General features: G+C 36.2%; 1 protein-coding gene across 5 annotated transcripts in view; it reads left to right on the top strand.

Annotated features, from left to right (window-relative positions):
• The window catches only part of PCDH9 (protocadherin 9), an 836,069-nt gene that overhangs the window by 585,027 nt on the left and 225,481 nt on the right, over nt 1–25,561 (top strand). For 2 of the 5 annotated variants that reach the window (XM_033052274.1, XM_033052273.1), the window contains one exon: nt 4,989–5,064. In XM_033052274.1, coding sequence (XP_032908165.1) covers nt 4,989–5,064 — 76 coding nt within the window. Of the gene's footprint in view, nt 1–4,862; nt 5,065–5,996; nt 6,311–25,561 lie in introns of those variants that run through there. The other 3 variants (XM_033052272.1, XM_033052271.1, XM_033052275.1) reach the window with 2 other exon arrangements.

The raw sequence follows: 25,561 nt of genomic DNA, 5'->3' as shown, positions 1-25,561 counted from the left end.
TGAATTTTAAACTCAGCCGAGGTTCAAAAACCCCATTGAGTCAAATTGTTCTGAATTATATATTGAAATTACTTTGATACAGGTAAAATTATATTGCTTTGACTGAATCCTCCTTTCAGTTTCGAGTTTCACATAACAGTGAAGTGATATTTCCTGATTAAAAATAAGGACAGATTTTTTTTCAGGACCTGAAGAAAGCCTCCATTCCCTCCCTCTAAATGCTTGTTCCTGATTGAATATATCACAGATTTTAGGTGTGAATTGTGGGCAAGTGTTGGGACCTGAACCATAACCTTACCTCATGCTGTATATAATCCCGCGTCTGTTGTAGAACAATTAAAATTGTAATTACTTGTTATCATTAGTCCCCATTTTGTACCAACTATAATCCTCATTACTCAAAATAACTTGATTCTGTCTTTAGGTAAAAAGAATTAAAAACTGGATTTTGTTGCACAAGGGAGTATATAAACATGAGCATAGTCTAAGAATGTTGGATTTTCTTCTCAAGGAAGAGACCCTATGGCAACTGTTGTGGTGACAATAAATTCAGTGAACAATTGGTGAGGGGCTCAGCGCTGGGTCTGGACCATTTGTTATATCCTGTAATGCATGCTTCTGGGGGAGAGTCTGTGTACATTGCCCAAGCCAGCTGTGCTTGGTCTGTTGCTGTGGCTTCACTGACATACTCCAAGCTGGACCAGCCAGGAGTAGGAGGCTCCAGGTCTGGGTGGGGGTGTCTGGCAGGCAGCAGGGCAATGCTGGTATTTGGGGGGGTATCCATGAGTGTGGCCTGCCAGTGGGACAAGTGTGTTGAGTGCTGCATGTGTAAGCATTGAGCACCCAGTGAGACCAGCTGGTGAGCTGGGGTTGGTAAGGGGGACTGGGATCCGGGCAGGAGTGCTGGGCAGGCAGAAGGGCTGTGCTGGTGCTAAGGAGAGCTGTAAAGGTGTGTGTGTGTGAACCTGGAGAGTGTGGCGTGTGTGCTGCACTTGTGACTTTCTGCCTCTGACAGCCCAAGAGGAGGAGGGGATGTGTTTCTGTGTGCCTGTGCCTCTGCCTCTGCCTGGTTGTTAGTCCTGAATGTAGGGGCTGCCTTGGCCAGAGCCTCGTCTGAGGCTGTCTGTGTAGTCACAGCTGTGACTAAATTGGTACCCATGTGTGTGTCTGCATTACACGCTCAGTCTTGGCATTGCAGCAGCATTCCTAGCACAGAGATCCCAGGCTGGGCTTCAGCAGCCAGGCAGGAGGGTTTTGGACTAGGCAGTGGAGGCAGTGGCTCCATATCACATTACCTAACATTTGTAAACTCTCAGTATATTGAGGACAATCTTTCTTTTCAATTACTGATATACTTAAGCTTAAATGTTTGCTTTGAGTCTCTTTTCGCAGAAGCCTTGCTCCGCCCATTGTTTTGATGGCACAACTTAATCTAAAGTTTTTTTTGTGGACTACATAGTGTCCATCCATCATGTCTGGAACTGGATCACTCTTTACATGACCCTTAGATTTTTTTATAACCCTTTATAATGATTTGTGGATTCCCTAGTGGGTGGCTGTTGTGGGTGAGAATGGAACTTCAGGCAAAGTTTATTAGAGAAGCCCTGCTTTTGAGTCATGGGGTGTGGAAAGGGCCTCATTGCTTTCTGAACTTCTCAGAGAGGAATTTAGGAGTCACTGGATCCAGTCTTAATCCAAGACTTTGTGAATGGTTTAAGTAACTTTGTCCTGCAGGATTAATGATGGCAAATCAGATAAATTTATGAATTAATTTATTATTTAGATGACAAATGATTAGACTAAAGATCTTAATCAAATTTATTTACTACAGAATGTAAAAGCTAAAACTGCTACAAGCATATAGTATAGGTATGGTGCACTATATCAAAGTCATTACATAAAGCTAGCAAAAAAGAAACCATTATTAAGTGGAGATTGATGTAACTCACCACATCAATGCTCATGGGCAAATCTCTTTCACTCAACCTCAAGGAATATCCTTGAAAGGACTTCCCCACTTCAAGGGAGAAAACTTCATACACTCCAAGAAGGTATATGTGAGAGGAACCCAACCTTGTGAAAGTGGATGGACTTCAACAGTGTATAGAGTGTGTAGTGATTGACTGCCAGCCATATGTCTCCAGGTCTACTGAGCAGCTTATCTGTCAAACTATCAGGATCTTAATTTGTAACTGGTGAGCCAGACTGCTTTTAGCACAATTCAATGCCAAAACAGCACATGACAGCACCTCTCAGCCCATCACTGATAACTTGCAAAATAGGGCGTTATTTGAGTTGACCACATTCCAAAGCAGATCACCCTGCTATAGCAGCTCAGAAAGGCAAGACTGTGTTCTTTTCTCTCATCATTTAAAGCATGGTTTTAAAAATTAATAGTACTATCAACTAAGAAGTTGCCAGTATAAGTGTTAGGCCTGTGTCATTTTACTGACTAATTGGTCCCTGTCACTGTCAGCATAGAGTCAGAGCAGATTTCAGCTAGTATGAGGTTTTTTTGTTATCCAAGATCAGTATTTTTACTATTTAATTCATGAAAAAGGATATTTTTGTAATTATGTGTTCTTCTGTTTATTTGGGTGGTTTTATTAAGGGTTTTATTATTTTGCAAACCCTAAAACTTAATTTATCATCTCCTCCTCTATTTTAGGGCTTAGTTTTCTCATTCATTCATGTCTTCTCAGAGAGTCTGTTATGTTTAAAACAAATGAAAGAAACCTTCTTTCCTCAGATCACAGTGTGACTTGGGGAGCAGGTGAGGATAGAGGGGTGTACCACCACAGTTTACCACTTTCTGACTTTGCTAGTGGCATAAATTATTAGTTTGGAAAAACAGATCTCCAGATTTATTTTTCTGAAAGTGGTTGTGGAAAGAGAAGGTTTTAAGAGGGGTAGTTAGCTACATTTCTATTGTGCTCATTTTGAAGGGGAAGAACAGGATAGCAATTAAAAATTTTTCAGGGTGAAAGTTCTAGAAGAAAAAGTTGTAGGAAAAAGTAACAAAGAGTGAGCTAAAGTTTTTCTTAGTGGCATATATAGAGTTAGGTTCTCTGTTGATGTAATGAATGCATCCAATGACTCAGAGGATCTATTTGGTTTTCTACAGCTGGATTCTAATCCTAAAGCTAGAACTTAAGGAACTTAAAAGCAAAATACTAATTATAAAATCATAGCCAAGAGCAAATCGTATTACATTTATTCCTATACTGAATAACACAGTAATCTAAAGTTGACTTAATCAACTATATCCACCCAAGGGAGATGAATAAAAAGAAACCTGGTAGATTACATTGATCATCATATAAAATGGTAGCAATTATCATTAACAAATAGTCTTTAATAAGCAAACACACAGTAAGTACTATTAAGTTGAGGTTTTTCTCATTAAAAGAAAAATGAAAAAGAGGAAGGGGGAAAAAAACGAAAGTTGGGGCCTAATAATGCTTCAGGATGGATACAGGACACATGATGTTAACTACCTTTAAAAGCGTTAACTAGTAGAGGACACCTGTTGTAGTATTTTCCTAATGTTTCTTTCTCTTCTGGCTCTGTAGGAACCTTGAATCATTAGCTTAGATATACCCTATAAATTTCAGATGACTGATATTGATAAGAAATAACCACTAAACTAAAGAGTTACTATGCTTAAGGCAAACTTTGTGAATCTATTCTTTTTCCTTAATCAATCCAGCAAAACCAGACCACTGAAGCTGTGGAAGGTTTTTTAATTTTTTTTTGTTGGAAGATGTGCTTAACTTAATTGAACCACTCTCTTGAGATACTCTCAAACTAGTTGTTTCCATTCCTTCAAAGATGCAGTATTTTGATCCATGAAGACCTGTAATATTCCTTTCATGAATCCAGCAGTCATGGTTGCTAAACAATTTGCAGCGGTGCTCTCAGCTCTGAAGCTCTTGGGGAATCACTGTATCATTCTGTGCCCGCAATTCAAAAGTCAGATTATTTCTCCAGATGAGAGAGGTTCAAAATCAATAATGGTTCAAAATCAATAATCTAAGTGCACGCTAAAGAGTTTTTTGTTTATTTTTTTTTTCTCTTGAGATTTTTTTCTCTTTCTTCTTTTTTAAGAAGTTCAGTAAAATGTGAAATTCTGCTTCTAAATCCTTGTGTTTTTTGTACAAACTCTGTGCTGTTTTATTTTTATTTCTCTTACCAAATCAATATTTATTTATTTATTTATTTATTTATTCTGTTGCATTTTGTGAGTCTTTGTGACCACTGTGAATTCATGCATATATTATCAATCCTAATTATCCATTTTAGATGCATGCCTGTTATCAGTTAAATTTGCTTATAGATAGCTATTTATTCATGCTACTACTTCTGAAAGATGGCAACCATTTTTATGGTTTGTTTAGCTTGGTGGATATCTTTTTTTTCCAGTTTGAATAGTAATAATACAGATTTTAACCTCAGAAATATATACTTATTAAATTTTTGGATCCCATTTGCTTTTCATAACATAGTTTTCAATGGTTTTGCTCCTCAGAGAGAGGTTTTTTTTAATATATGATGTTTTTAAAATTATGAGAAATATGCCTAATGTTCCACTGATCAATTTCTTAGTTTATTTCACAGATGAGCATGTATAGACCTTTGAAATTTTGCTCTCCCATCTGCCAATTTCTCATCTAAAAACATGCCAAAAGAAAAAAAGAAAAAAGAAAAAACAAACCACAAACAAACCAAAAGCAAACATGATAATAACAATTGCTTCGTAAGCATTGCCAGGGATCTATTTGTATGTCAAAAGTTAAAAAAACATAGTCAAGAGAACTGAAAAGAAGAGCACTAATCAGTGTGTCCTGTGCTCTTCTTTGTAGTCCCAGCGCCGTGTTACATTTCACCTCCCCGATGGCTCCCAGGAAAGCTGCAGTGACAGTGGTCTGGGAGACCACGAGCCAGTGGGTGGTGGAACCCTGATCTCACACCCTCTCCCTCTGGTTCAGCCGCAGGACGAATTCTACGACCAGGCTTCACCGGACAAGAGGACTGAAGCTGATGGCAACTCTGACCCCAATTCTGGTGAGTCACCATCACTGCTCTGCTTATCTGAGTGGCTTTGCTAACTTGGTTACTTTCTTTTTCATTCCTTTGAGCTCTGCAATGGTAGAGATGTTTTTAGGCATGTTCATGAAAATTTGACCATATTGGCTCATAAGGATTGTTTGGAAATAATGTAGTTTGCCTGAAATACCTCATGTTGTAATCTGACTGTGGTAAGAAAAGTATATCCAGTAGAATAAATGGCTTCATACTAAATGCACAGTAAGTAATAACAGCTGGGGAGAAGGATGTCCTACAAGATAGCAAGTTTTTTCCTGATGTTTGCAGTGCTGTAGCTATTTAGCTTTAGACTTTGTTTTAGGAAAGTCATTCTAAATATCAATTTAAAGTTCAAGGACGTGGAGGTTGCACTGTCTTTTAGACTAACAAAGAAGTCAGTAAATCAGTGAAGCACCAAAAAATTGAAAGAAATGAAATTTCTTAACACCCTTACAATTCCCCCTTCTAATATTAAGAATCACAGGGTTTCTTTGTTGACTTGGAATGACAGGATGTATTGGAACTGACAGATGCAGGTTTTCATATAAATATTAAGGATGTACTATTTTATTTGGTAACTTCTACCGTTTTCTTCTTTACTCCTCTACAATACATTTACATTATTACTGTGTTTTTGTGAGAGCACTAAAAATTGAAGCAAGATCTTAACCAATACTGTGACTAGTATTTTGTCATTGGAATGTGAAGTGTGGAGACTTAGACATACTGAAAACAGGGAGGGGGAAGTAGCACTGCTCTTGAGCTTCTTGTTTTTTGTCTAGAATGTGGATACAAAGGTTAAAAGTCTTATCTGTGCTCTTGGAAGGTAACTGAACCTGAGTTCTCTTGCATCCTGGGAGTATAGAAATAAGAATTAGTTTCTGTCTTTGGCATTTCTCCCTTTTGTATAGATGATTAAGTTGTCACTGGGCCTGTACAAACCAGGAGAGAAGGTGACTTTGGGATCTGATGAACAATATTAAGGTCCATCTCCTCATTTGGGCAGAGCTGGATCTGAATGATGGCATTTACATCATGGCAGATGACAACATGAACTGTGGAATATTGACTTTGGAAATATTTTTCTCATATGTATATGGGAAGACCAAGAGGTTGTGTTGGATGAATCTCTACAAAGAAACAATCTGAAATGTTTTACGTCTGAGAGTTGCATGAGTTGCATTCTGGTTTCTTTTCCTCTATTTATCTTTTACCTTTTGTTTTCTTTTTTTTTTCTTTCTTTTTTTTTTTTTTTTTTCCTTCTCCCTGTATATGACACCTGTGTTTTATTTCCTTCACCAGAACAGAAATCTTTTTGGAACTATGTTGTTAAACCCTTAATCTGTAGAAAAACAAAGAATGATAAAAGAATAGCAACTATGAATGGATTGACTCTGGGGCAAGAATGTATGTCTGCTTAAGCAAGCAAGGAGCTTAACTGGAATTATCCAGTTAATTCTCTGACCATGTATGAGACTTGTGAAAGATTTAACAACATCAGAGAGGAGTTTTTAAGGCAGCATTGCATATTGGTACTGTCACATTGACTTCACAGACTCTAAATTGTACATCTCCTCAAAATGCAGCACAAAAGTCCTCCAGGAGAGAGAAAAAAAGCGCTTAGTAAACTTCATAACAAGCTATTAAAAGTGCAGTTTTGGAAATTTGTGTTAAACACATTGTGCAAACATAGTATATTAATCATGATCATCTATTCATGCCTAATATAGACACTAATAGAAGATTAGTCAGAATGAGTAAGTGTTCTTAAAAGCTATATGAAAAATTTTAATATGTTTGTGGTTACACCTAATTTAACCTTAGGGATGCTATATTTATGTCAAATTTATGAAAATCTAACCATCAAGCTGTACTAACTATTAGTGAAATATTAAAGTATCAGGTTTTTTGCTTTTTACCAGACAGTGAAACAGTACACTCTATATCTTCTCAAATCTCACAAACTAAGAAAGGAATTATATGATTGTGACAAGAAATTTTCCTGGAAAGATCCAGACCTGAATGGGAGTCATGTAGCTCATTGGATGGATTTAACTTTTGTATTGTATTCGGTATCAAGCTATTGCCAAGGCACTGTATCAAAAGTTATTTTGCTACTATCGGCACAAGTTTTTGAATGAGATGTGAAATAAGTTTTAAAGCAGTTTATGGTTATTGAAGATCCTGTGGCAATTCTCAGGAGAGAAAAATGCTGTCTGATATTGGGCAAGGTTACTTTGTGGGTATTTACATGTGTTCATGGTTAAAATAACTGATGCAGCATTATTTGAACATTGTATTCCTTGACAGTCCTGAGCTGAATTTCTAGTTCTGTTGCAGTGAAAAGTTCCCTAGTTGTATTTAACTGTAGAGGTAGTTTAATTTCAGTCGCTGTTTAAGGAATTGCTGGCTATGAAAAGACTTGGGACATGCTCAAGTAGACAATACAACTCTAAAGTAAGGAAGAAAACCCTAGTGGAGAGTTGTAGTACTATCATGTACATGTACTACTACCAGTTTTGGATAATAAGTGTTGCATAACAATATTTTTATTCTAAATGCTTTAACTGAAGTGGAAGAACAGTGTTTTTGGGAATGTTTGCAAATGACCTCTACACCAAAAATACAGATTTGTTCCACTGTATTCTTATGAAAGTTCATTCTAAGTAAAAGTTTGCTTCAGCTCATGAGAATGTGATGTTAATCTTCATAGTAAAGTCCTTGCTTCATGCTGAGAGCAATTTTGGTTAATGACTTTAATGCTCAGTGAATTGTGTGGGTTATTACTGTACACTGTGAAGTTACGTGAATAAAACACAGCCGTTGTTTCTCAATATAATGTTGCTATTTTAATTATACTTGAAGAGTGACCAAGGCTCAGGTCTTCGAAACCTGAAATAGAGGAGGGATGTGATAAAAGTCTTGCTAACTTGTTACCCAAAAGTATGAGAAACCTTACTGCCATATTTACTTGCAGTCATTAGCTTCTACAGAGACACAAGAACTACAATTACATGATTTAATGAAATAAACACACACAGTGAGAGTACATTCATCTAGCTAATCTGAAAACAGAAATCTCTCACACCGGGTGAAATTGAAATGAAGAGAAAGCCAAATATTAGCATTGTCAGCCACACGCTGTCATTGTGGCTGTGAAAGAAAGGCAACAAGATAGAAATATGAAGTCTTATAATGATATGTAAGTCCAAGTTGGGTCTGCATCATTGAAACATGCGTTCTTTTATTTTGAGGATTAATTTTTTTTTGCTAAGATATATTTTCCATTTCCCTCTTATTAATTGATCAGTATTATTGATGGTCAAAGGAGTTTCATGTTAACCTGTCAATTGCTACTTCCTTATGGTTCGCCTTTGTTTCATTTGCAACTTGATACACTTGATTCTTGTAAAAAGGAATATATTCTAAAGATCTATAATCTGATACAAGTTTTTTACCTTTTAGCATATCAGATAAGAATTTAGAAAGCATTCCAATTTCTTTAGGATGTAAAAAAAAAGGTCAATGTAAAATTGAATTTATTTGTACTACTTTGAAACATCTTTCATTACAAAAATTCCTACTTTCTAATGGATTTTACATGTGCATATCAGGGATACAATGTGCATATTTTTAATACAAACATCTTTGTTGTCAGTTGCATTCAAACTGTACAGCCCTCTGATGTACTTTAATGTGAATTATTTCTTCAGATATTGCTGAAAAAAAAACCTGTGCTTTTGTTCTCCAGCAGTTGGGTGCAGACTGTTATTTTTTATTATTGTAAGTGTGGTTTTCCGGCGCATGAAAAAAACCCCCACCTTATTAGTGATGAATACTTTCAGTGTGGCTTAGTAAAGGTTGTCAGGGACTTAACTTTAGACTGAAATTGTTAACGTATCTAAGAGTTGCATGCAGCAGAGCTGTGCAACAGAACTGTATGAAGTAAAAATGTGCCTCCTAGTGTAAAGAAGGGGAAAAATGCATTTTCAGGAAAATGCTTGATAAATCACATTTTGATAGCTGCAAGCTGTGGATGTGATTCATTTTTCTTCAAAGAGATAAAGAGGAATAGCATATATTTAGTGGAGTGTTAGAACTGCTCTAGGGAGAAAGCCTACTGCACACTGTGGATGAATCTGTGCAATAATTCCAATGGTATAAAACCAGACAGAAATATAATATTTATGTCTTCTGATACATGTTTACAAAGCTAAGTAAATGCTTGCCTAATTTCTACTCCTCTTTAATAAGTAGTATGAATATATATCAACAAAGTAATAGCTTTACAAAGACATGGAGCTGTAGCAAAAATTCTAACACACCCACAGGTTTCAAGATCATGATTTATTTAGTATAATTAAATAGAATGTTCTATTATGTCCTGTGTTACTTCCAAAGCAATTCCATATTCTGGAAGTAGTGTTATAATGCTGTCTTTCAATAATAATGTTTTTGGATATCTTTTTTATTTCTAGTACAATAGAAACTGTGTGGTTAAATTTGGCTGATAATATCTGTGTTCACCCTTTTAAATAAACCTAACACTATGGCAGTTTGGTCAAGTAATGTCAGGGGTGTCAAATGGCACTCTAATTCCAGTAATAAGTAGGAATATCTCTGTGGCAGTGGCTTAATTATGATTAAAGTTCAGAGTAATGTATTATGAGTAAAGTTCAGACTGCCATGTATTACATTTGGTCATATGATAGTGTCCCATGTGGAGAAGCTAAACCTCTTCTGCAAAGAGCTTTGGTTGTTTTCAGTGTCACTATCGTTACACCCAGTGGGTGATGATGGTTTAACCTTGTGGGCATGTCCTCTGCTAAATCCTGTCTTTCATTTTGCTGCCTTCACAGTTTTTTATATGGCAATACTGGAGTAGTCCATAGCTAAACAGCCTAAGGTGTAGAAAGAAATTCTACTGTATTAATGCCTAGATCTTGATAATTTTCTGTCCATAGTTATTCTCGTGTTTTCATAGTATGAAGCTCTGAGAACTAAAATAGGAACATTTGCCTTTGAGTCATATCCTCCATTTCATTAAACACAAGTTCATACCTCACACAGAATCGAACACTGTCACATTTAGCTACAGGCAAGCAGGAGTGAGAAAATCTGGAGTCAGGTTGGTGAATTAGCCTACAGAAAAACTATAAAATAGTCTGAGGTCTGAATTCAATCTTAGCCCATGCACTTATTTTTTTAAAAAGATAAATAAAATCTGAGAGACATAAGAAGATAACTATCTCTTTACATCTCTTTGATGCCTCATTTCAGTGAGGATTTAAAAATTATCTTGGTTTAGAAAAGCCACTATGCTACATCTGTTCCTATTCTATTCTCTTTTCCTCCACACACCAAAGCTAATTGGAGTGTAAATCAGGCAACCATAACCATTGAATGAGCAGTAGGAGGGGAACTTGTCCCATTGCTTTTCCAAGAGGAACAGCTAACTTTCCAAAATTTCCTAGCTGCTGCTGCCTGAGAAGAGCACTTGCAGGTCCTCAGCAGTGAGATGAAAAGGCTACATGGGGCAGGGGGGTTATGGAAAGAGTTAGAGCATTAAAGGAAAGGGAAGCTTGCACTTGAGATGAAAGCTAGTGCCTTTGGCTGCCATCACTGATGATATCACGGACTGTTTAAAACCACAGATGCTTTTGCCAGGTTAAAACAAGGGACTGAAGGAATTAAGAGTTATTTTTCTCCTGTAAGTGTTTTTTACTCATAAGGCTTTTCTTCATATCACAACAAGCCCACATCTACTGCAGACATTCACAGACTTTTTTGTTTCAAACTGATACCATTATCCAGTCAAACCTATACCATTGCACAATGCTTAGTGTTTCACACAACTTCCCTTACATCAAACTGATGTTTTAAAATACTCCAGTGATAAAATAGTCCACTGATTTATTTCCACTATTATTTGATTACATGTTTTATATGGGTTTACGTTGCAAGGTTGTGGGGAGGGGGACTGCAGAGGGTGCCTCTTTGAGAAGACAACAGAGGCTGCCCCTCATGCTTGACAGAACCAGTTCCCAGTGGCTCCAAGATCCATTTGCTGCCCAAAGCTGCACAGCACTGGGGGAAGGAGTAAGAAAAATGTGAAACAAACCTGCAGACACTAATGAAGAAGGAGGTAGAGAGCACGCTTCAGACACCAGATAGATTCCCTCTCAGCTTGTGGAGAAGGTGACGCCCCAGCAGCCTGTGGAGGACCCTGAAACGGTAGGTGTGCCCTCCCTGAAGGAAGCTGCTGTCCATGAAGAGCACTTGAAGGAGCAGGAACTGTGGCCCCAGGGGAACCCAATCTGGAACAGTCTGGTCTTGAAGGGTCATACCTTGTGGAAAGGACACATGTATTGCTTGGAAAGGACCCCATGTTGGCTAGGGTAAGGTAAGTATGATGAAGAAGGAGCAGAAGTTTCACCAAGTTTTACCGACTCCCTGTCATATTCCTTACCACTTAGTGGCAGGGACAAGGTGAAGAGGAGTCAGAAGAGGAGGGTGTAAAAAATAAATTTGAGCCTGGGGAGAAGGAAAGATTGGGTAGCTGAAAAGGTGTTTTTAGTTTTGTTTTTTCCTGGTTCTCACAACTCTGCTTGGGTTTTTATTGATGGTAAATTAAATTTATCTTCCCCAGGCTGAGTCAGTTCTGCCAGTGATGGTAACTGTTGAGTGATCTCTCTGTCCTTATCTCAACCCAGGAGCTTTATCATCTCATTTTCTTCATGTCTTGAGAAGGGGGAGTGATAGAGCAGCTTGGTGAGCACCTGGCAGCAGCCAAGGTTAACCCACCAGAATATTAAAGAGGGTGTTGTACTTTCAGTCTGAAATAATTTATTTTCAGTTTCTACTTCTTGTCTGTGTGACTGTACCACCCTTTGTCAATGTGAAATCTGTGACTTCCAGAAGTGTAAGGATATTTTGAGGCCCAAGGGACTGTTTTGACTAGTACAGCATCCTACATAATACAGATCAGAAATCCCAGCCAATAGCATAAAAAAAGCATGTGTCTTCTGCTAGTATCTACAGCATATGTTACAGAATGATTTCTTGATTTAATGATCTTCAGTGACAGAGGAAATAGTACTACATTGCTTGCTGATTTCAACTGAATCAGCCTTTTATTTGATTAAAAGTGGTGTTTAGAGTCCATGGTACAGATGAAGTGCTCAAGTCTTCTTGAATCTGTAATACACTGGTTAATTTGTAGCGGTGCTTTGAATGCTGCAACATTTTGTTCTTAAGCATTTCTTTCTTCTCTGTATTTTATTACTGGTCCAATGTCTGTTCAGTAAAAAAAAAATAAATCATAGTAGGAAAAATAAAAAGCATACGTCTTCTACATTGCAGTTTTAAAATCAGTATTTATTGGTCACAGTTTGGCCTGAGTGGCTTTTTTTCCTGCTTCATGAACATACTGTTTAACAGTACTTTTTAGCAATAGAACAGCAGCAGATTTTTTTATTATTTAAAGACTTTCCATGGGAAATTAAACTCAAAACACAACTGAACATATAAGTCTTTAATCATCATTAAATATATTAGAAAAATTTTATTAGCATTCTAGGTACTCTATCACCTAACTGTATTTGATACAATTCACCTTTTAAAAGCGTGATAGTGTGATTATGACAGAAATATTTGTTATTTTTGAGGTTGCTGTTTCTGAAATTCAGTGAAAGATATTGTTGTCAGCTGTGACTTCTTGTGACCTTGATATTACAACTAATTTCCCAATGTTGCATATTCTTTTACTAATGGAGTCTTAGCAGTGCATCTCCTAATCCCAATGGCAAGTTGACAAAAAGAAAGATTATGTGAGAACAAAGTCTTGAATTTAGCATGACATTGTTAATTTCAGCATTTAAGTGACTACAAATTTTAAGTAGAATTAGAATTGTTGATGGCTGCAGTGAGAGAAATGACTTAATGCAGGAAGAATAACCTCATTGCACCTGTACAGACTTGGGCCTGACTATTAGAAAACAGCTTTGCACTGAGAGAACTCAGAGTCCTGGTGGATAGGAAGTTAGCCATGAACCAGAAAGACACCCTTGAAGAAAATAAATCAGTCTTCTGAACTGCAAGAGGAAGGGTGCTGCCAGTAAGCTGGATGGGAAAAATCATTCTGTACTACTCAGCACTGGTGAGATACATTTGAAGTGCTATGTCCAGTGCTGATTTTTCCAGTATGGAAGGGAAATGAAAATATGGACTGAGTCCAGAAAAGATCCAAAAAGATTATCAAGGTATTAGAGCATCTGTCACATGGAAGGGTGCTGAGACAACTGTGACTGTTCATCCTGGAGAAGGGAAAGGCTTAGGAAGGATTTAACTAAAGTGTGCATATACCTGATGTGGTGAGGGAAGGAGAGCAGAGAGAGAGCCAGACTTTTCTCACTAGTGTACCAAATTAAAGAAGAGACACGGCACAAACTGAAATACAGAGAAATTGTCTTTAAACAGAAGTTAAAAAAACCCACCACATTTTCTTGCTTTCAGAACAATAGAACTCTGCACCAAGTTTCCCAGAGAGATTGTGGAATCTTCACAGATATTTTGGAAATAGAACAGGACATTTCTCTACCTGAGTCACGATAACTCCCTGAGTTGAGCAGGAAGGTGTGACTAAATCCTCTCCAGACTTCCCTCTCAAGCTTAACCATTCTATGATTATGAAACCGTATAAATTAATTAAATTTGTCTTGCATGTACTGTGCAATACAGATGTGAAGAAAAAAAAAGAAACAAAAAATCTGTATTCTCTAAGGTAAATGAAGTATAAAGTTATAAATTTGTGGTAGGATATCTGGTGTATACACAGCATAGAAATCAAACACAAATAAGTACTATCCACGTTGCTTGTTTCTTCTCCAGTTTAGTTCCTGAAGTAGGTATCTGAAATGAGCCAAGTAAGTCATGTAAAGAAGTGCCTTTATCCCACCTCGGGTTATGAATGAAGGCTGTAGAAAGCAACCAAATAATACCCAGGTTAGTTCCAGGAATTAATGATGAACTCAGCTTCATATTATATACTCTGAATTTGGATGCTTACATGTAGAAATCTGACACTTTATCCTAAGTGTCTAAGCTCTCTTTCATTTAAACTAGGTACTTAAACCAGGTTTTCTCAATTTCACTCTAGAGTCCATTCACCATGTTTCTGTTGAGTGTAATGGGAGCTCAAACACCATATTCACATGAAGATGTTTTGGATTAGATTTAGCTCCACAATTAACATGCATAGGACTCAAATAATTCATTATACATCGTCTTTTGGTTTAATACCTACTTCTTGATAATTACACTCCCTCCTTTCCTGCTTTACATCCATGTCCAAACAGCTTGGGTACCCCAGGGCATTTCTAATCTGCTATTGCTGATGGTTAGACAGGAGAAGTGAGGTTTAGGTTGAGATTCATTCAAAAAGGTATAAGTGCAGGTGCCATGTGTGTAACCTTGTGATGTATCTGTGACTCATTCAGATGTGAATTGGAGGTAGATGTGAATTAGTCTGAGATCCAGATGTAGTCAGTGGAGACCTCAATTATCATAACTGAGACTAGACACCCAGTCAGTTGAGTCTGATAAATGATGTGTAGTAGATGTGTCTATTTTAATGTGAGAGGCATAGTTTTCCAAACTATATTGACATGGTTGGCACTATGTATAGGAGAAGGTCAAATACCTTAATGTAGCTGATTCCCACAAATCCATCAGTTTGTGTGAGATGAATCTCAGCTGTTCTTGTTGCTAAGGGAATACTCATACCTTTTTGGGAAATTTGTCAGGTTTTTTTATCAATCTGCACATAACATTTTTCAAAGCAGGAGGGCATTTTTAATTTTCATGCCTCATTTTTACAGTACTAATTAAAAAAAATACTAATTGCATACCTTCCTTTTCCTCTTTTAAAAGCTTTTAAATACACAGTTCTAAGGAAGGGTTTCTAAAAATCATTTCTGTTCTCAGTTTTCCTTCCTCCAAACAATCACCAAATATTGACTGGAAAGTTTTATAAGTCTCATGTTATTTTTAAAATTAACATGTTTTGAAGTGCTGATAATGCATTTTGACTGTCTCTTTAAGAATATCCATATGGTACACTCATGGAATCCAGGAGTCCTTAAACCAAATATCTTACTAAGCTTCACATTCTGGAAAGGAAATCTAGGCTTTTGGAAGAAACAGTGTTCTATCTTAAGAAATAATTTTACGTGTAAATGTCTTCAGGTTTGACCTAGACTTATCCAGAAACTAGGTGTCATTTTATTATTCTTATCTTATGGTTTTATCTTTTTATTTTTTTTTCTTTTCCCTCAGATTTTATGTTTGGGTTGTGGGTTTTTTTGGGGATTTTTTTTGTTTGTTTGTTTGTTTGTTTTTTTCCCTAAGGAGAAATCCATGCATAAGAAGGGAGGTTATCTGAATAAAATTTGAAAATTATATTATGTTGGTAATGAATATTCTATTTTCTTTCAAATATTTACCCTCCCAAGAAATATTTTATGGTCTCGTATACACACTTCCTCTGTTTGTCTTCAACAGGAGAAGGGAGTGGAAAGATTAATTAAATAGATGAGGGGAAAAAAAAAATTATATTTACAGTCTAAACCCCATGAAAGTAAGCCTTTTAGAAATAGGAATTAGAGTTGAATAATTTCTTACTGTAATGCTTTATTCCCTTTCATATTAATCCAGGAAAATACATGTTAGGATAAGTAGGGAGCAGGAAAATAATAGTAAATACTTACCTTTTTTCACTGTGCATCTCATGTCAAATGTCTTTATTCTGTGCTTACAAGGTGAAGGCCTGTGTGCTACAGAGAATCCATCTAGATATGGTAACAACATAAGCAACTAAACTTAGGACATACTTACCTGTGGCAAGAAAAGGAAAATGTATTAAAAAGCTTTTCCAAAACATTAAAAATATTTGGAGTTTTTCCCCATCTTGAAACAAACAAATATATAAAGACAAAAATCAATCTCTAACTGTTTAGGACAGTTTGAAAATTTTGCAGCTTGACAAAAAGCTTTTCAATATAAACCTTATGCTGCACAGCACAAAACCCACTCCCAAAAAACAAACAAGCAAAAAAAACCCAAACCAAAACAAAAAAAACACAAAAAACACAAAAAGACAAAGAAAAATAAACCAAAAAAGGCCATTGAAAAAGCTTGTTTATTGACATCTGGACACCTTTATGAGAAAGTAGAGAAATATTTTCTTGTGTATATCTATATATAATTTTTATACCTTTATCAGTGCTTGTAACTCCACGATGATGTATTACATAGCACAATAGGAACAGATCTAGTTCTGAAACAACTGGTGTTGAGAACACAGAGTTTACAATGTATACTTCTGTGGCAGTTGCTGTGCACTTTTGTGGTCCATTGGCTGAATGCCCACTAGTTACTGAAAAAGAATTCTAATTTCACTCCATTCCAAAGGAATCCCATCCTCGTTCTCCAAAAGGTCTTCAGAAATATATCAAGTGGAGTTGATTAGGAGATTCATGTCAGAAGTACACTCCTGCAAGTTAATGTAGACTTACTATTTAGTAAACAAAATGAAACAAATCACTTATTATTTTAAACAAATCTGCATTACTGAAGTGTCATCTAAATACTTCATGCTCAAATCCCCAGCGTATTTATGGTGATTTTTAAGTTCTTCACTCTGAAAACCACACTAAAATGTCATTTTCAATATAAAACTTCAAATGAAATTCTGTGTACCTACCATTTAGGAGAAGGATTCTTTTTGCTTACTTGGTGATATGCTCCACTACTCTTAGATTAGATCTGTGTTGTCTTCAAGGTCTAAAGAAAGTGTTTAAGTTCATTGAGAAAGATTGAATAACTTCTTTCTTTTACTTTACTGTACTGAACTATTCTATTCCATAACTGTAGTTCTTAAATAATGTCGTGGAGATAACTATTGAAGATAATCTCATTATCAAGTAAAAGCATCAGTTATAAATTATTCTAAAACAACTGGTGAAAAATAAAAACCTTCTCAACTTTATGATAATTTCATATTTTATAATCCAAGAGCCAAATGGTGTGTTCTTTATTGCTTACACATCCTTAATTTTTTCTTATGTAAAAATGTATAAAACAAGTGGGTGAGATGGAGTAATTGACCAGTTTTGATGTTTAACTTTACTGAATATTAAAGAATCTGGTTTTGTTAAAGAGAAGTGGTCAAATACTGAATTTAGGGAAAGCAATTTATTCGTAAAAACACATTAAATTGTTGCTATTTAAAATGTACTTCAAATATACAAGCACATATTTCAATATTGCCAAAGACTTACACTGTAACACAGTAAAGGCATGCAAAATTGATTTTATTTTCAGTAGAGAAGCCAATACAATTTGAGTTTTAGGATTTTCCTTTTTTTAATGTGTTGGTTTTGCAAAAAATGTAACAAAGGAGGCTGGTTTTAATTGGTGGTGTTATTCCAAGGCCCTTGAAACCCTGGCACTTATAGTTGTTGTGAGTGTGAATGTGATCTGGCAAGCACAGCATAGTCATTAACTAATGGATTGTAGCTACACTCTTTCAATAAAAACGTGTAGGTGGTTAGTAATACTGTAGTGTTACCAGAAATTTTAAAGTCATTTGTAGGTTAGTTTGTGAAATTAAAAGTGTAATCAAAAATTTCCCTCCAGTTTCAGTTGATTTAAGTGCAGATTCCTTGGATCATTCAGAACAGAAACTAAATGAATAAAAAATAATCACTCACACCAAAATGGAGTTATTTGAATTATAGTTTCACAGTTCGTATATTCCTTTTCATGAGAAATGAAAGGAATTGTATAAGGTAGTTGCTTTGTGCCATTAGTCCAGGTCTTAATATTTATTTATTAATTCTTAATATACTACACATATTTGTCCTTCATTATTACTTCATTATGAATGGAAATCACGTATTTCGAGTTGTAAATAGCCACTTAATAATACAAATCCCTCTTGCATGAGCAGCTACACTATTAGGAGACATATTAATTATACATTTTGTGGAAGACTGAAAATATCTAACATATGTTATAGATGAATATAGGTCACTGTGACAGCTGTAACAGATAAATATATGCATATCTATGCATACAGACATGCACAGATATAACACTTTCCACTAGGGTACAGGGATATTCAGACAATCTAGATGTTAATAATACTGACCTTTGTCTACTCAACTTCTCTTCAGCATTTAAAGAGACAGCATGACTGATTTTAAAGATGGACATCATTAACAATAAGCGGATGCATCAGTGGTTACATTCTGTTGACACCCTCTGCAGTCTTACCAGACTCTCATGGCCACATTCTCAAGAAATTCTAGCTATGCTCACCTAGTCTATTTATGCCTATCTGGAACACTCTGTTAGGCATTGGATGCTTGCCCAGTTCATCTTTGAGAAACCTAAGATGGTCTCTTTAGGGACATGAATATGGGAAAATGTCTACAGGGAAATTACTCACATGAGGAATGGTTGAGGTCACTTTGTTCAGCCTGAAGAAGAGGAGACTGGGAGGAGACCTCAATTGCAGTTATAACTTCATGAGCAAAGCAGAGGGTCAGATACTAATATTGTCACTCTCTTGACCAGTGACAGAACTCAAACAAACGGCAAAAAGCTGGAACAGGCTCCTTGGGGAAGTGGTCACAGCACCAAGCCTGTCTGAGTTAAAAAAAACATTTGGACAATGCTTTCAGGGACGTGGTGTGACTCTTGGAGTTGTCGTGTGCAGGGATAGGAGTTGGACTTAAATGGTCCCTATATGTTCCTTCCAACTCAGAATATTCTATTATATGGTTCTAAGATCCTAAGACTTTTTTAACCCCAATTATATGCTATTCACACTTCAGTCCCTAGCCTATGAGTTATGCCTTCCAATTAAACGAAATACTTTGCTGCAAATAAATAAATAAATAAATAAATAAATACTACTTTCTATCCTAAAAGTCAGACAGCATTTTTGAGCTACTCTGTGAAAATGTCAGAAAATATCATGCCAAAAGATACGAAAGAATCCAGTTAAGCAAAAAAATAGTGAAGAGTACTGTGATCCAAACCGTAAGTTGTTTTACATGCTTTATTCTCTTTTGGGCTGAAGGGTGTTCCATAAGAACATGCATGAAAAAAAATTTTAAAATCCATATAAGAGCACAATAACATTTAAGGAACCATTTAAGAATAAGCAGTTTAGTCCTTTGGAAGACATTTTAGTATGAAAGAGACTTTTTGTATTATACAGTCTCATTTTTTGGAGAAGCATTTTCTGTGACCTTTCATAAGTGTGTATTTCTCCCTTGCTTACTTGTTTGACAAAAAGTATATTCTACTATTATGTCTGATCCAGTTTAACTGTTGTATTTACTTATCTATCTATCTATCTATCTATCTATCTATCTATCTATCTATCTATTTATTAACTTTGAAAAAATAAATCCTGGTAGCAGTGTATGCTGATGTCTCTCTCTTTTTAGAATTACGTATGTTTAGGTTGGTGACAAGATAAAATGCCTTTCTCAGGGGGTCACATCCAGAAGTGACTTCTGATATTGCCTACTCTGTTTCACAACTAGAGAAATAGAAAAGGAGAGAAATTAGACTAGTATTATTGGGACAGCAGAGACAGGAATGTCTTGGAAGATGTCAGGTAAACTGCCAGGTGGATAGATTATGCACGACAGCATAGGCATTGTGAATGAAAAAACTGAGTGCTGTGGAACTGACATTGTTATAGGTAATGCTTCCATGTACATAGAAACATTTTAGAACCGCTCTGTGATGCTCAAACTTAGAAAGCTCTTTTATTTATGGCTCAAAAATGTCCATGAATCATTCTGTCAACTGAGCAAACTTGAACGAAAGAATACATGTCCTCAGAAGACTGTGAAATTCTAGAACAATCTGGAAAACAACCCTAATTGAGAAAGAGAGTACTTAATTAGGGGAAAAGATGAGTACCTGTCAAAAATTTACCCATTACAAGATGCCAGCCTACTCAGTGTTGTATTCTGCCACAAGAGATATGGCATCTCACAAATCTGGCAGTAAACTGACAGCAGTCAGTCTTCTCTGTTCTGGTTGCCCATTAAAATCTGTATAACTAGGTTGAGGCTATACATTGGAGTAGCATGTCTAGACTAGCCAGTGGTGTTAAACTGTTGTGGTGCCAGATGTAATGCTTAAGAGCACTTAACACCGATCTCTGAAAGGTATTGGGGAAGTATTTGCACATTGCACATTTCTGCTAGCAAGAGGGTTTTGGTGGTTTTGTTTTTTACATTTTTATATCATATACAGTATTACTTCCTCAAATGTGTATAAGTCCTATCTATACATTCTGTTCAGTGCATGTGAAATTAAAATATGTGATATGCAAATGAATCCCCTTAACACATCAGACATAGAATAGGTAGTGTATTTATTCTAAGTAAAAAGATAACAAAATACTGTTTTGTTGTGGTTTTTTTTTTTTTCCCAAGTAAATTGGGCAAGTCTTGCACCTTAGCTAGGTTAAATAATTAGATAATTTCACAGAATCCCAAAATCAATCAGGTTGGAAAAGACCTTTGAGATTATCAAATCCAACCTATGACTGAGCACCACCTCATCAACAAAACCATGGCACTGAGTGCCATGTCCAGTCTTTTCTTAAACACCTCCAGGGGCAGTGGCTCCACCAATTCCCTGGGCAACCCATTCCAGTGCCCAATCACTCCTTCTGTGAAGAACATCTTCCTTATGTCCACACTAAACCTCCCTCCCCTGGTGCAGCTTAAAACTGTGTCACATTGTGCTGTCACTGGTTGCCTGGAAGAAGACACCAACCCCCACCTGGCTACAGCCTGCAGTTTTAGACAGTAGTAAGGTCTCTCCTGAGCCTCCTCCTCTCCAGGTTAAACAGCCCCAGCTCCCTCAGCTGCTCCTCACAGGACTTATGTTCTAGGCCTTTCAACAATAATAATTTAGTTTAATTTAATTATTTAAATTATTTTACTAGATGAAAATAATTAATATCTGTTTTTCACTGGAACACATAAGTGACTTTAAACTTGGGTATAGTGCTTACTTCATTAGCACTATTTTTGTTTTGATGGAGTGTATTCAGCTTTGATAATTTGATTTAGCCTGTCACGGTCAAAAAGGGTTGATCAGTGTAGCCAAGTGTATGTCTCTTCATCATACTTCAGCAAAGTCTCAGTTTAAAATAGCTGAGAGATGACCAGTTAAAAAAAAAAGCAAACAACAAACAAAAAAAACCTCCGCAAACCAAAATATAACAATCTCCCCAATAAATAATTGCAAATAAACTTCTTTCTGTAGTCGAGAATCAGCTTTGCTGATAATCTGCCTTGTGAAAGGTTTGTCAAACTGGGCCATTCATCTGTGTATCTTGCCAAACTGCAAGCAATTTGAAAGTAGCACTTTCTGCTGTAGCAGTTGGTTGTACCCCATAATAGATACTGAATATTTTTAAAGGAGAAAAAACAACGATTTTCATTGTTAGAGGTTTTGTTTGTTTGTCTGTTTATCCAAGGTTCTTTTTAGGCAAGACATTTGACGAAATTTGTCCTTAATTATCATTGTAAGCACATTTGTTTGATGATCAGACAGAAAAAACAAACAAAACTACTGCATTAATTAGCATAGAGATCTGAACTTCCAGCCTGTGTGCACAGACATACACAGATTTTCTATCTCAGCCAACAAGAGTGGATTTAGGAAGCAACAGAATGATAGGCTAATTATGAAGCCCATGGTTATTTCTAGATCTGTTTTACATAGCAGGTTCTTTGATAAACTGTACTAATCCAGTAATTTGTACTCAGCCATTCAAAGAGTAATACCGAACAAGTACGTTATCTCTTGCTGTCTCTTGTTTGCTCAGTCTTTTCATGCGCCTCATACAAAACTTTGCCACTTGATGCCCTTTCAACTTTTCCTGAGACCCACCAGTTTTATCTTCATTAGCATGTTATGTGGTAAACAAATTTGGCATGCAAGAATTTCTCTGCATTAAGATTAATTCAATCATTAGACTAACGTTTGCTGCTCTACAAATGCCCATTTCAACCTATTAAATTTATTATTCAATATCTATGAGCAGTGATTAGCAGTTTTGCTCATTATCACTCTGAACCTGCTAAATAAATCATGGCCTTAAATTGTTTGTGTGATTGTTCCATGAACTTGTTTTAACCTTTCTGGCTCAAGTGTTTTAACTTGATTTTGAAAAGATAAATGTTTCCTTTTTCACATTTAATCTTGACAATTTGAACAATATATGAAAAATTCTCTTCAACTGTACAGAAAGAGTTTCTGCCTCTTTTTATACACATATATATATATATATATGTATATAGGATGTGGATTTCAAGGATTGTATATATAGGTAAGAATTAGGTTGTGGTGCCCTGGCACTGGCTGTGGGGGCTGCAGGGTGACCTCTGTGAGGAACAGCTGTGGCTGCCCCATGCTGGACACAGCTGGTTCGATCTCTCTCCAGCCCACCCACCTCAGGTCAGGGCTGAGCCCTGTCACCAAGGAGGTGTCATCTTGAAGAATATATACTTCAGAAAGGGTAAAAAATGTTGCCTGGTAGGAAGAAGTGAGGAAAAATAGGAGAAACATTGCTGCAAACTCCCAGGTTAGTGAAGGAGGGAAACAAGATGTTCCAGGAATTGGAGCAGATTACTGTGCAGCTCTGAAGGAGTCACCAGAGCAAGTATACTCGCAAGTCAGGAGTGAGAGAGTGAAGTTGAGCCTCAAAAAAGGGGGGGAGTGAGTGAAAGGTGTTGCTTTTGTTTCTTTTTTCTTTGTTTCTCACCACCCACGTCTATCTTAATTGAAAACAAATTTAATTTTCTCGAAGTAATCCTCATTTTGCCCATGGTGGTTGGTATTTTTTAATCAGTCTTCTCATCTCAATCTCAACCCAAAAGTGTTTTTATCTTACTTTTTTTATCCTGCCCTGCTAAGGAGAAACTAAGAGAGGGCCTGATTTGGCAAGGCAAAAACACCACAAGAGGAAGTTTAAACCAGTTGCCTAGGAAAATAACCTCGGACTTTGGAGAAAAATACTATTTGATAGATACTCATCTTTACCAGTGAAGACTCCAGTTAAAACATTATGGTCAGGTTTTAATCAATTCTATACATTTTTGCTTCCTAGATTTCCGGGTCTCATCTTCTGTTTTATCTTCCTGAATCTTCTCTAGTCTTATCTTCTCTAGTTTATTTAGGCCAAGCTTACCTATAAGAGAAATTTGTCAGATACTAACTCTGTGACATTACCATACAGATATATGTGGGGAATTTTGACAGAAGATGTCATAAGTCTTCTTGATTATACCTAATGAAGTTTTGAGAAACTAATGATGTTTTCAATGTATATATATTTGCATTTCAGAGGATTCTGTCATGTCGCTGAGGCAACTTTCATAAGTGTAAGATTTCAGAACAGAAATGCTGAAAGAAGCACTGTTCTCCCTCTGTTTTGTTCAAGCCTTTGCTTCTGAACAAAGTCTTCCTGTGCAGATCAGCAAGCTTTCTCCTAGAATAACTGTACTATTCTATGTTTCTCACCCAGGAAGGCAAGCTTTCTTAGTGACAAGATAATATTATTTTAGTCATAAAGACAAAGATAATAAGCTGTGTCTCATCTATTTTATGGTCAGTGGGGAGAGGTAGCAAGAAACTAGAAACTATTACACATAGACTGCTTTCCTGTTTTCTTCTGTGAAAGAGCTGTAGAGAGTCTGTTTGCTATTTCAGTTCCTTACAGGGGTGGTAAAGATACCATTCAAATAAAACACTTCCATAATATGAGTTTTTGCTTTCCATATTAGTAAAAGGAAGCCTTGGAAGAAAAAGCACAAAATTTGCCAATCCGCTTTGTGCAGCAGAAGCTTACAGGAGCCAAATGGCCTGTGCTGTGCTATCACTCACCTAATTTACACTGCTTCCCAGAGTTTTTGAAGACTGCTTTACACAATAATATAGCATAATAAGAATGCTTTGAAATAGTCATATTAATTCTTTAAAGTATATTTTCCCCTTTAGCTCTTACAAAACAGCAACTATAAGTAAAATTAAAGTCCTTCATTACTGTCATAAACCGTAATTAACACAGTACTGTAAGAATTTAATTTCCTTTCTTTATCATGACAAAAAATGTTGGATTTTCATTACTTACAGCTCACAGATTGTTGTTTGTTTGTTTTTTTGGGTTTTTTTTTTTTGGTTTTTTTTTTGGAGGTGGAGCAGGACACATAGTAGGTGCTTTGTATTATATACTATTTCCCTCAATTCCTTCTCAACTACAATACATTGCCGTTCTGAATGGCTTATCCAGAAACTATGAAAATGAATTCTGAGTATTAAATAATGTATAACTAAACCTGAAAAATACATTTTAGAAAACTCAGGGGTTAGAGTATTTCAATTTGCAGTACACAAACCTTTTTTTAAACTCAAAAATACCATTATCATTTATTTTCAGGTGAGTGTATTTTTACTGCATGCCTGTATCTGGAAAACCATTCAGTTCTCTATTTTTTTCCTAAAATTACTGCTCTGACATACAGCTGTGAACAGCTTCAAAGGAAAACCTGTAAACAGCTGTCACAGAAGACGTTGATGTTTCACAAGGCTTTGTTTGAAATCATTTTTTCAAAGTACTGTAAAAGTCTCTGCTTATGTTTCCATTATAGAAAGCCTCATTCTCTGCTAAATAGTGTGTGGATCTTTAGTCCCTGATGCTTTATTATTTCATCCTTTGGATCTATTTTTCACTTGACTGAGTAGTCAACTATTTAACATGAGTTCAGATAACCTTTGAAAATGGCTTTTCCTGATATTTGGTATGCAAGACCTGTTCTCCAAGTGCAAGCAACAACATTGTCGCGGGTTTGGGGTTTGCTTTATTTTGGTTTTCTTGGATTATTTTTCATCTTTTTTTTCTAATCTGACTACAAGGAATAATTAAGAGTGTAAGCCCACAATTGCTTACATGACTTCCACCTGCCTGTGCAATGGGAAATCCAAAAATAAAATACAGCAGTGGAAAAAACGTTAGTAGTGAGAAAGACATAGATGGAACAAATTGGTCAGCATGTCAATTTCTGTGGTGTTCAAAGAGAGCTTTGACTGATTATGGTACATCCCATAGATCAGTATCTCAATGGTTACACAGAGTCTCTTGAGCCTGAGTCACACATTGATCAGGAATGTCCTTTAAGCATTAATGGAGATAATACTGAACTCCAGTTGTTTTCCTTGCTATCATAGTTTAGCTATGCTGGAAAGTGCTTTCTGTTTCTTAAAAAAAATCTTCAGAGTTGGATTTCTGAATGTCCCACTTACAGAAAGATTCTGCTCAGTTTTTTTAGCTTTAGAGATAAATTATAAACTCTGAAGATACCTCCCTTCTCAT

The sequence above is a fragment of the Catharus ustulatus genome, chromosome 2 (genome assembly GCF_009819885.2).
Source record: "Catharus ustulatus isolate bCatUst1 chromosome 2, bCatUst1.pri.v2, whole genome shotgun sequence".
NCBI lineage: Eukaryota > Metazoa > Chordata > Aves > Passeriformes > Turdidae > Catharus > Catharus ustulatus.
This window is presented reverse-complemented; position numbering and strand designations above follow the sequence as displayed.